Below are 12,402 nucleotides of genomic sequence, written 5' to 3'. Positions count from 1 at the left end.
AGGTTTACTGGTTTGGTGATTCCAGTGATAAAAATTACCTGGCGCACTATTCATATTGAGACTGGAGGCTAAAGATAGAGAACGAAGTTGTAGCGCAAAATTTAGCGTATTAACGTATGCATAAATAGATTTTTTGCGTTATAATATATATATATATATATATTAGGGTGGCTCATTTGAAACGACTATTTTTTTTCGCTCTATTGACGAAATATTATTCTAGGCATAAAAAAAAAAAAATTTCCACCAAATTTGAACCCTTACTTTCAATTTTAAGTACTCGCTAAATGAATTTGAAATTTTTCCATTTAATTAACATGTAAATTTTAATTTTTTTTTTTTTTTTTTTTTCAATTATTTATAGTTTCGCGGCATTTCCTGATATTTAGTCGCAATTTGGCGGAAATTACAGAGAAATCTTTCCTCTTTAAAAGTGCTTGTAACTAATTTGTGTTTTGTAACCCGCCTCACCGGTAAAAAATCTTAAAGCCAATTTTTTCTCGAATCTCATGTTTTTTTTCATTTTACTCGCAAACCACTAACTTTACAACAAAATTGTACAGAATTTTTTTTGTAGGGAATTTGATTCCCTACAAAAAAAGTTATTCCCGCCAATATCGTTGAACTTGTAGTTGTCGAGATAAATCCAATTAAATATCGCAAAATTTTAAAAATCGCTGTTTTATCCGAGATTTTAGAACTTTTTTTAAAAAATTATGGCCAAAGAAATATATAATATATAGTGGTAAATATATCATCAAAAAAATGTCATGTCATACGAAACTGTCTCCTATTACACTTAATTCCATCTTTTCTTACCCATACAAAGTTTGAAAACCGATCCTTGGATTGCCCATCATCGGGCGAAGTATGATAATTAGCAGCCAGTCGTTGGCAACTTTTAATGGCCCATGAACAGCTGAATATACAAATGATAACCCTGGTCCATCAATGGCGCTCGACTATCGGTCGATTAATGGCAGCCAGCAATCGGCCAAGTATGCAAATAAATTTTATTAAAAAAATTTTTTTTTTATTATTTTCCTAGTAGAGTTCATGATCATTAAAACGTTTTAATTATTTGAGTGAGGTAAATGATACTGACAAATCTCGATGAAAAATTCTGCTGAACTCTGGGCGCGAACTGCCGTCCTTCTGATTGCGAGATCTGAACGATAGCTGTTGGACGAACCTACTAATGTTGAACGGATACTTTTAAATGATCTACTTATTCATTCTACTATAACCACTTGATTTTATGAAATATGAAGAGCAATTTATTTAATATTTTCGATTACTTAGAAAAAAAAAAATAATAATTTTGTACTATTTTATAATAATTACATAATTTTTTTTTAAATTATTATCTAGCTCTACCACCATTATTGAAAATTACATTTATTATAAAAATGTATGTATTATTTTTTTTTTAATTAATTTTTATAAATAAAATTATAAAATTGCGGTTGTTAATTGCAATTAATAATGAACTAAAGAATATTTTAATAGTTAGTTGTAAATAACGGACGGCAGCTCGCACCCAGAGCTCAGCAGAATTTTTCATCGAGATTTGTCAACATCATTTACCTCACTTAAATAATTTAAACGTTAATGATCATGAACTCCACTAGGATAATAATAAAAAAAAAATGGCGATGGGCCATCCAAGGGTCGGTTTTCAAACTTTGTATGGGTAAGAAAAGATGAAATTAAAGAGGTTCATCGGTAGCAGTAGTGCGCAACTTTTAGAAAGATTTCTCCCGTGTAAAACATTCTAACTACAATAAGAAGTGTTTGAGATACAGTACACTTTGGCTCATCCTTTTATATGCGCAGAAGTATAAAAATGATCCCATTGCGTCTTTTCTCAGACTTGGCTACGTTGCATTCTAACTTAGAATATTTTTTCCCGTGAGCATGTGTTGTAGAAAGTGTTTTGAATAATTTCGAGATTATACATAGTTAGAGACAACAAATAATAAATAATAAATAATAATAACTTCGTGACTAAACATAAAAAATTCTAAATTTAAAAAATAATTTATAATTATTTAAATCTGTAGGGCTTATTCTGTTGCATATCTTTTGTACTAGTCAAGTCTAGTCAATTTGTTGTTTTGTAAAGTCCGTTTATTTATTGTCACGTCCGTTTATTTATTGAAAAGTCTAGTCAGTTTATTTGTCATAAAATTCTAGTCAGTTGATAAACTTCATTTTAAAGTCTATGTAATAAAATCAGTGCCGAGTCGTCGCCAATAGTCTTGTCAAGGGTCAATCAAGTAGGTTGCAGTCTACGTCCAGAATGTTCTATGTAATTTGAAGATCATCGATGTAAGTCTAAATGTAGTTAATTACAAGTTTTCCAAACGCGGAGTTATTTATATTTAGAATTTCCTTCAATTTTATTTTTCTTTTTAATTTTTTGAACACTATATATAAATCTTGGAATTTCATTTTGACTTGTTCATAGAAATGATTAATTTAAATTATTTAAGTTGTTAAATTTTATTACAAGAAATAGTCAAATTGTATAAAATAAATTCTTCAAATCGATTAGGTTACTGATGAGATCAGACCCAGGATCTCCTATTTACGCATATCAATACAATAATTCTTTTGGTTTTCCCGTGTAATCTAAATGTCTTTATATTCAATAAATCACGTTTGTAAATAATCAGAACATCAATAAAATCAATAAAACAATATAAAGAGAATTACACTATAAAAAATCCGGGCGTCGGTTGACCCTGCGGGCCAGCCCCAAAACTTCCCGCTGTTTTCGACCTCAAAGATCTCGAAAACATTAGTGTAAATATATTTTCGAGCTCTTCGAGCTCGAAAATGCTATCACATGCGATTGTTTTTTTACGATCTTTTCAAGCTCTAACAAGTTACCTGTTATGCTGAAGTTTGAAAATTTCAGAATCGAAAATAATCAATGAAGCGGTTTTTCAAATTTAGCTCCTGATTATGTTCAGTAGAATAAGTGTATTGAGGCAGAAATCAATGTCGGGGATCAAAATCAAGATTTAAGTAAGTTTTGACTCATATAAGAAACAATAAAATATGAAATATCCAATAAAAATATTAAAAACTACGTTTTATCGATTTTGTTGTTGATAATATGACTTAAACTAAAAACCAAGTTCGATGACATTATATGATCAAAAGAAACCATAAAAAAGATGAGTTGGTATGATATCAGGCACATTTTAGTACGTTATATTCTGATTTATCCGGAACAAATAACATAAAATGTTATTTTTTTAACTTTTCAACGCCGATATCTTTTGAACTAATAAATTGATTTTGATAGTTGACGTGGAAATCGGCGCGTTTTATTGAATTCTACAGCTGATTAAAATTTGAAATCGATCGCGTCAGTCGTTTCGAAAATATTTAGAAAAAACCGTTTTTCACCATTTCTTTCTCCCGCGATAGCTCTCGAACGAATTATCCGATTTTGATGTTTGAGGTGGCAATCGACGCGTTTTATTGAGTACTAGAGCTGATTAGATTTTGAAGTCAATCGTATAAGTCGTTTTTGAGAAATCAATAAAAAACTAAAAAAAAATTTTTTTTTTTTCGTAATTCGCAAATATTTTCGAGTCTATTCCATCAAATAATCTGAAATTTTCAGGAAAGTTCATGGCCAACAAGCTCTTTTGATTGCCACCTCAACCATCCAAATCGATTCATTAGTTCAAAAGTTACAAAGAGCTTACATACACACACACACACACACACACACACACACGCACGCACACGCACACACGCACGCACACACACGCGCACACACACACACACGCACGCACACACAAACACACACACACACACACACACACACGCACACACACACGCACGCACACACAAACACACACACACACACACACACGCACGCACACACATACATACACACAGTCGGACATCATTCTGAAAATAGTCAGAATAGCTTCCTAGGACCTCAAAATGTCGACATCTGATGAAAACTCGATTTTCGAAAATCGGGGTGAAAACAATAACTTCCCGAAATTTTTGAAAATCGTCGATTTTCTTAGCGGGAAGTTAAAAAAATTCATTACACCATCCCCTCTATCCTGTAATCAGGCTGCGTACTCAGTCATACTAGGTATTTCAGAACCCAGTTGCTCATCATCGATGCAGCCGGACAAGGAGGATTGCTCAAACTTCCTGGTACGGGGAAGCAAGGGCATACCCTTACAGTTGTAAGAAAAGTATAATTGTTATTTAATAAAATGCTCACTCTAACTGCAGTCAACATAGGGAATGCATGTTAAAAGTACGATTTTTAATTGTTAATATTTCGAAATTTAGTACCGCAAGGACTATTTTAAAAAATTCCTACGTATACAGGACACTTCAAAGTATATGTATTTAAAAATTGGAAGATACTGTAAAAAAAGTGATTATCCGATGAACGTCCTTAAGTGTAATAGGAGAGAGTTTCGTATGACATGACATTTTTTTGATGATATATCTATATATATCTATTAGGGTGCTTCGTTTGGGATGACTATTTTTTTTTCTAAGTCCCGTGTCAAAATATCATTGTACACATTAAAAAAGAAATTCTCACTAAAAATGAGCTCTTAATTTTGATTTCAAGTACTCGCTAAATGAATTGGAAATTTTTCCATTTAATTAACACGTAAATTTTAATTTTTTTATTTCAATTATCTATAGCTTCGCGGCATTTCAAGATATTTGATCGGCTATAGGCGGAAATCACAAAGGAATATTTTCTCTTTGAAAGTGCTTGTAGCTTATTTATGTTTTGTAACCGGCCTCAACAGTAAAAAATCTTAAAGCCAATTTTTTCTCGAATTTCATGGTTCTTTTTATTTTACTTGCAAACCACTAACTTCACGACAAAGTTGTATCTGACTTTCTGTAAAGAATTTTATTTCCTTCAAAAAAAGTTATGTAAGACAATTCCGTAAAACTAGTAGTTTTCGAGATAAGTCCAATTAAACATCTGAAAATTGGATAAATCGCTGTTTTATCCAAGATTTGAGTAGCGTTTAACGAAATCATCGCTGAAAACATATATAATGTATACGAAGAAAATATGAAAATACATATAACACATCCATTTGTAAGTATAAAAAGTATGAAACAATTATTTTTTACTGAGAGAGATAGTAATTAAATAAGCTTCCGATAGTCAAACAAGGGCATTTGAGTTAAGTTAAGATAAGACGAAGGAAGTGTAATAGGAGAGAAATTCAATTGAAAAATAATCGTAACATAAATTATTATTTTTTGATTGAATCTTATTGAAAATTATTTATCGGATTCAATCGAAAAATAATCGTGAAATAAATGATTATTTTCCGATTAAATCCGATAGAAACAATTTCAATCAGATTCAATCGGAAAATAATGAAAAATAAAATATTATTTTTTGATTGAATGCAATTAAAACTGATTAAGAATTTTCTAAATTAGATTCAATAGGAAAATAATCGCAAAGAAAATTATTATTTTCTGATGGAATTCGATTAAAACTGAATGAAAATTTTCTACTGGATTTAATCGGATTCAATAGGAGTTTTTAATCAGAATATTACTGCTCATAAATAGCATCAGCTTTTACTTACTGCTTTCAAATCCCTACTCAGAACAAAAAAATATCGAAATCAATTTATAATGTGTAAAAAAAAAAGTGTACAGTGTCAAAAATTAGTACTGATAATAATCCATCGCAAAAAAAAATTTTTTCAATTTTCAACAATCAAAAAAAATAATAATCATGGAAGGCCCACTACCGTACGGGCTTGGAAGTTGTAGGATGGGTAGAAGTTTAAGATAAAAAATTTTCAAGAAAATCGAAGGATATACACAGTTTTAAAAACACGATTGAATATTTAAAATTTAAAAATCTCGATGAAAAAAAAAAAAATCAAATATTAGTTTAGTATTTTTTTTCTCTAGGCCATCTAAAAACAAAAATTAAAAAAAAAACATTGGGTTTTGACTATTTTTACGAAATTCATGATCAAACAATCATAAAAAGAGCGGATCTTTTGAAAATTCGATATTTTTTGAACTAATGATGAAAAAAATCTCAAAATTTACCTGGAAGCAACGTCGGAAATTTTATTTAAGAAGGACCTACACTTTAAGTTGTTTTTAACATCCATATAAACGATTTGAATAAACAGTGATAAGTCACAAGAGCGCCTCCTGCGGAGGACGCAGTTACTATTTAAAAATTACGATGTAACATCGTACTTTTTATATCTTCCATCGTATTATAACAGAGGCAGCACTGTAATATTTATTTTATTAATAAGTAAATAGAAATATTAAATATACGAATAAAAATAGTTTTTAATATGTAGTTTTTATTTCTTTTTTTTTTTTTTTTTACGATGTTAAATTGTAATTTTTGAACTAATTTTTAATCCTAAAAGTTTTTGTTAAAATTACGATGTGAAATAGTAAAAAATATAACCCACATAGTAAATTCTGAAATAAGACATTTAAAAAGTGACATTAATAAAAGTCGAGTCCACGATTACGATGTTAACATCGTAAAATTTTGGTAGAATTTTCTTTCCGTGTAGAATGCTCTGGAATGTTCTATAAATTTCAAGGATTGTTTGGAATGTTCTAAAGTATATTTAAATTTTTAAAAGATCTCTCATCTCTGAGGGATTTAGATCTTAGGTTTTAATGTACGTTTACATTTAGACCGGTTACCGATATCTAGGAAATAAAAATCAACTGGCGTTCGTCAGGATCCGGAGGAAATGAGAGAGATGACCGGTGGGTGAAGTGAAACGTGACCCGATTTTGTTTCAAGTAAAATTTAAAATTGAGTAAAATTTATGTGTAATTTTGTTGAGTCTGGTCGAGTAATAAAATTATACGTTATATATATATATACCAAAAAAAAATTTACTTGAGAAAAAAAATATTAAGTATAAAAGATAAGAGTTTTCGTATTGAAAACGAGTTATAAAAAAAAAATAAGTTTGATAATATGAATGACTATTTATGTACCTATAAAATGACCATTTTAATAAAAATTGACGAGCTGCTTTTGCAAATGATGATTTCCCTTCAAAAGGTTTCAATACTTGAGTAACGACACTTTTCAACCAAACTGCCCACTGTTCTAATGAATTTTGTTGTTGCAATGTGACCTTAAAATCTGCTTCTAATCTTTGAACTACTGTATAATCACATTGGCAAACCCATGAAGCCTTGAAATAAGTTCAATAATTATTTTCATATATAAAATAAATATAACGCATAATTAATCATCCATTACGTACTTGCTCTTGAACATTATGAAAATCTACACGATTTAAGTCTGCCAACATTTGATTGATTTGACTAGAATTTTGAAGTACAGCACGTGCAGCCTGAGCAAGGTGATTCAATGACGTATATCTACGTAGAGTTTGGGCAAAAGCTGAAACAGCTGTTAACTGAAAATAAAAACGTAAATTTTATTCTGTCTTATGATAAATATGTTTAAAAAGTAGAGTAAACTCACTTTAATTTGCATCATTTCTTCTGGACAGTCATTCATGGCAGCCGTTAACCAGGATTCCAATCCTTTTGCAAAATTTCTAATAGACTGTGTAAGTGTACCTTTAGAGATTCCCAAACAAAGTGGATTATTAGAAACACAGGTGAAATATAGAATATTTATGATATGCCAAAAAAAAAAATAAATAAATTAAACTCACTGGGAATCGGTCGAAGAACATCTGGCATCAACACTTCAACTAGATTTTGATAAAATGTATAATCAACTGTCTTAATAAAATCTTGAACTTCACCACATTTACACATATGATATAATTTCGTTCTGTTGATAATGAATTATTTATTATAAATAAAATTTTGGCTAATAATTTAGAAAATTATATAATATTAATAAATTTACTTTGATAAATATTTTTCTTCCTCACATTCGTCTCCATTATTATTATCTTGACTTCTCCAGAATTCTCGCCAAAGACTTTCGATCGTACCAAACTCGAAGTTTAGAACCGCGTCGAGAAAAGCTTCACAATGTTCACGATAAATACTACGAAAGGTATCAATATCTTCTAATGTACAATCTTCAGGAAGTGATGAGTCATGATTAACAATTATCTCAGGAAATTCGGGAATAGCACCATTCGCTTCACCCAAGTACTGATGATATTGTGATGACAAATTACTTGGGGAAATACTGGCGGTCCCATGGGAATTATTTTCATACATTGACTCTTGTTTTTGATTATTAATAAATTTAAATCTTTTGGTATGGCTATTTGAATTTTGTTGATGTCGTGATGTTCCATCTTCGTTCAACATTATCAAAGGAGAAGTCGGCTTAACTCGGATCCCGTAATAATGGTATTTGGAATTCCCACTAAAAATGTAAATGTCAACAGATTTCATAAAAAATACTCAATGAGAAATTAAAAACAATATTTTTCCTTGTTTTTAAAATATTCAATTTTTGTTAAAGGAAAGTTAAAAATTGTTTTTTTTTTTTCTTTTTTTTTAACAAAAATCGATGTTTTCCTTAATTCTTAGAATAAAATTTATACAAATGTATAAGTCCTTAGCAAAACCAGATGGAATCACGATTAAAATTTGATTAAATTTTTATTTATGAATTTTACATAAATTAACCCGATGAAAAAAGATTTTATACAATTGGATAGAAAAAATGGCCCGATCCATTTGTATACAATCGTACATAATAATATCTTATTAGCTGTTACCCGCCCGCTTCGCTGGGCATTTTGTAATGTTGCACACAGAGAATTTTTGAGTAAAAATTACCCATAAAGATTGGTATTATAAGGACACCTAGAAAGTAACTAAATTTTTACTATGTTGTTACAAAAAATTGCACTTCATTTACATGCTATCGAGTAGAATATTTTACAATGTGCATGGAAGAAATTTAAATATTGACCACATGTCCTCACAGTATCAAACTTTTTGGATAATTTTTACTGAAAATTTCTCTGCGTGTAGATAACTCTATATTTTGTTTTATTATTATTACCGTTAGAACATCAGTAAATATTCTTATTCTCTGGCACTTTTCTATGTAAAAAAAAAAAAAGTTGCAAGTGGTCAAATCACAGGGTAGAATCACTTGTTAATGCTCCGGCTAGCCCCATAACAGTCGGCCCTAACTTAGGTCGTGTTTGGCCGAACTAAGTCCTGAGTAAACTTAGTAAGATTTTTGTATAGTAAAAGCATATTTTCTATACAAAATCTTATTAAGTAAATTTGCTCAGGATTTAGTTCGGCCAAACATGCTCTTTATCATGAGGTAGAGCTAGAAGAGACTTCTCCTCTCCTACGCATGCGCGCTAGACCATTTGCCCCACTTCTCCGCGGCAAAAAAACACATCACTGAACACATAGTACTTGTAAAAATCGTTGCTTCTTAAATTTTTAATAACTTTATATTAAATATAAATATCGCAATAAGTTTTTTAGATAAGGACTAAGTGTCTAAGAAATAAAACTTAGAAAAAGGAATTGATATCTATCCAGTAGTTTTTCCGTAATGCGCGCACAACTGCAGACCTCTATCATTTTATTTATATAGATTTGTGTATAATTTATTTATAATCACATTCTGTATTCGTATAGATTACATATAATTATATACAATTCTATATAATTGTATACAAATATTTACATTTGTATATAATTTTATTATTCTTTTTTGCATTTTTATATAGAATTATATACGATTGTATATAATTATATAAAAATTTTATATAATTATGCATAACCTCTATCCAATAGTATATAATTCATATATAACTGTATGTAGTTATATAAAATCTTTTTTCATCGGGAAATTATTTAGTTACAGCATTATTCACTTTTCCCCAACTAATTTTTGAATTTAGTTGCAAGCACCATATTTCAAGCACGAGAGAATCTCGCCGCTCTCAGCATTATACTTCATAGTTATATTGATAAAGAGCGTTACGCTGAGATTCATTTTAAGCAATTTTGTATTTTAGTTTGTTCATCATTTGTTGGAAATCGCCAAAGTAATTCTCCCAACCTTGGGAAAGAGTTCAAAAGTTTTCAACAGTCTATAACGAGTCAATACCATCTCGGGAGGTTCTCCTTCGAAAAGTCGATATAAGAAGTATTAAACAAAGCACGGTAGGAGAATAGAGAGATACTACTGGAGTCTCTACTGATTGGATATTGTGACGGCTAGCTGTGTTTATTTTTATTTCTGCTTTTTTGCTTTACTTAGGCTGTATTTTGACCAAATTTTAGCTTAGTTACTTAGTTAATTAACAAGTGAAGTGGTTGTTAACTCACAGCACTATCAAACTCGATTATTTAGTAAGGTTTAAGTAATCGAGTTAATTCTGAACTCACGCGGTAACTAAGCATTTTGTTGATGTGATTGAGTACTTGTTTACGATTTTTAATGCGAGTTTCCTTGATTCAAAACTCAAATGCAAACCGATTGATTCCAGTTGAAAATCAATCGAATTGTTTGACAGGATTATGGTTTTGTTTGTGATAATTTTTTAACATTTGAAAAATTGTGGTGTCTAGCTATAAGAAATTATTATTGTAGCAATACTGAATACAATTATTTTGTTTCACAAATAAAGCGTATGTGCAATACGTATGCTTTACGTTATATGGATTTGTGATTAATGATATTACCTGACAATAATTTTTTCGAGTTTATATCAAGTCTTCGTTTCATTCGTAACTCATCTGTAATATCGTAAATTTGAATTCTATTAAATGATATTATTAACTTCTCGCGAAGAGAATTTAAAATTAAAAAAATAAAGGTAAGTTATTGTTTTCAGTCCAATTTTCAAGAATCGAGTTTTTAATAAATGTCAATGCTTTCAGGTCCATGGGCTGTTTTGAATATTTTCCGAGTAGTGTGTATATGCATGCATGTGTGCTTGCGAGTATATTTAATCCTTGTATAACTATTAAAATAATCAACCGATTTGAATGGTTCTTCTGGCAATTAAAAGAACTTGTAAGAAGCCAATATTCCTGGGGATTTTAGATCGTTAGATTGAATAGACGCTGAGATATTCAAGGCATACATAAAAAAATTGTTTTTTAGTATCTGTGAATTTCTCGAAAAATTTTCGGAAAATCCAAAAATGTACACCTCAAACACTCAAGTAATATTTCGAGTAGCTAATTTACTTCTATTCATTCATGAATCACGTATATCTTTTCAATCTAAAAAAAAGTTTAATCTGGTTAATTAATACCTAATATTCTGAATAGTACGATACTGGCAGTTCATATTAATTTACCGAGAAAAATAGCTAAATAGCTAATTAAAAAAATAGAAAAAAGGCAACTATGACCTAATTACATTTAATTTTTTATTTTATTTAAGTACTCTGCTAGATGTCACCCATAGTTTTTGTCTCAGTTTAAACATTTTTTTCCATGTAAAATATAGCCGCTTTCAGTTTGCACAACCAGGTGTCTCATTAAAAGTGATCAAGTTTCAAATCTAAAAAAAAATAACTGCAGTATGTGTTTGCTTACATATTAAACCACCAGTTTAAAAAATAATAATTTAATATAAAAGAACGAAAAGGAGTACAGAAGTGAGTATTGAGAGGAACCATCTCTGCATGATTCTAAAGATAGTGAAAAAAATGGGTTGTTTTGTTAAGTAGTTCTCGAGATATCTTGCTCACAGAGAATTTATGAACCATAGACTAAAAGACGTCCACGACATAATTTCCTTATCGAACTTTTTTGTATAATAATGCGTGTTGTTCAATTGAAAAAAAAGCGTCAGTCTTGTTCATTAATTTTTTCTTTTTCTATCAATGTACTTTTCATAACGTATTAGTGCGGTGTACAAAAATAAGTACGGCTTAATGCGAGGAAAACACGAAATTTAAAAAATTCGACAGTAGAGCTCAGCCTCTCCGCTTCATGTTCAAGGTGTGCAATACGACTCGATCAATCAATTCGAAAAATAGTTGAAAAACTCAACAAAATCCGTCGATTGCCGTAAGAAATATCACAATCGGTTGATTTGTTTAAGAGATGTCATTTATGAAAAATTGAAAAAATAATAATTCAGCGTATTTTCCTTGGATAACTCATAATTTAATGTACAGAAAGTTTTAAACACGATATCAGATCTCTGTCACTACTATAAATATTCATTACTGCATGATTCATACAGTAGAGAATTCGTCTAAGAAATATTAAAAAATTGAGTGTTTCCTGAATTTTTTTCAGATATTTTATATTGCAACATTTAAATCTAATTCAAAACTCATTTCATCAAAAATGATCTGAAGCAAGCATTCAAGAGTGGCTCTTCGCGCTCAAGATAAATTATGTATTGCCTAGGACTACAAAAGCTTC

The 12,402-nt window shown here is 30.0% G+C and overlaps 1 protein-coding gene across 4 annotated transcripts in view; it reads right to left on the bottom strand.

Annotated features, from left to right (window-relative positions):
• LOC103575181 (DNA-binding protein RFX2) overlaps window positions 1-12,402 on the bottom strand; it is a 246,426-nt gene that overhangs the window by 15,525 nt on the left and 218,499 nt on the right. For all 4 annotated transcript variants that reach the window (XM_053737591.1, XM_053737601.1, XM_053737602.1 and 1 more), the window contains 5 exons: window positions 7,925-8,398; window positions 7,725-7,846; window positions 7,529-7,626; window positions 7,305-7,460; window positions 7,030-7,232 (listed from right to left, as the gene is read on the bottom strand). In XM_053737591.1, the coding sequence (XP_053593566.1) occupies window positions 7,030-7,232; window positions 7,305-7,460; window positions 7,529-7,626; window positions 7,725-7,846; window positions 7,925-8,398 (1,053 nt within the window). The remainder of the gene's footprint in view (window positions 1-7,029; window positions 7,233-7,304; window positions 7,461-7,528; window positions 7,627-7,724; window positions 7,847-7,924; window positions 8,399-12,402) is intronic.

This window comes from Microplitis demolitor, chromosome 1 (genome assembly GCF_026212275.2).
Source record: "Microplitis demolitor isolate Queensland-Clemson2020A chromosome 1, iyMicDemo2.1a, whole genome shotgun sequence".
Classification (NCBI taxonomy): Eukaryota; Metazoa; Arthropoda; class Insecta; order Hymenoptera; family Braconidae; genus Microplitis; species Microplitis demolitor.
The sequence above is the reverse complement of the archived record's forward strand: the minus strand, read 5'-3'. Positions and strand labels throughout refer to the sequence as shown.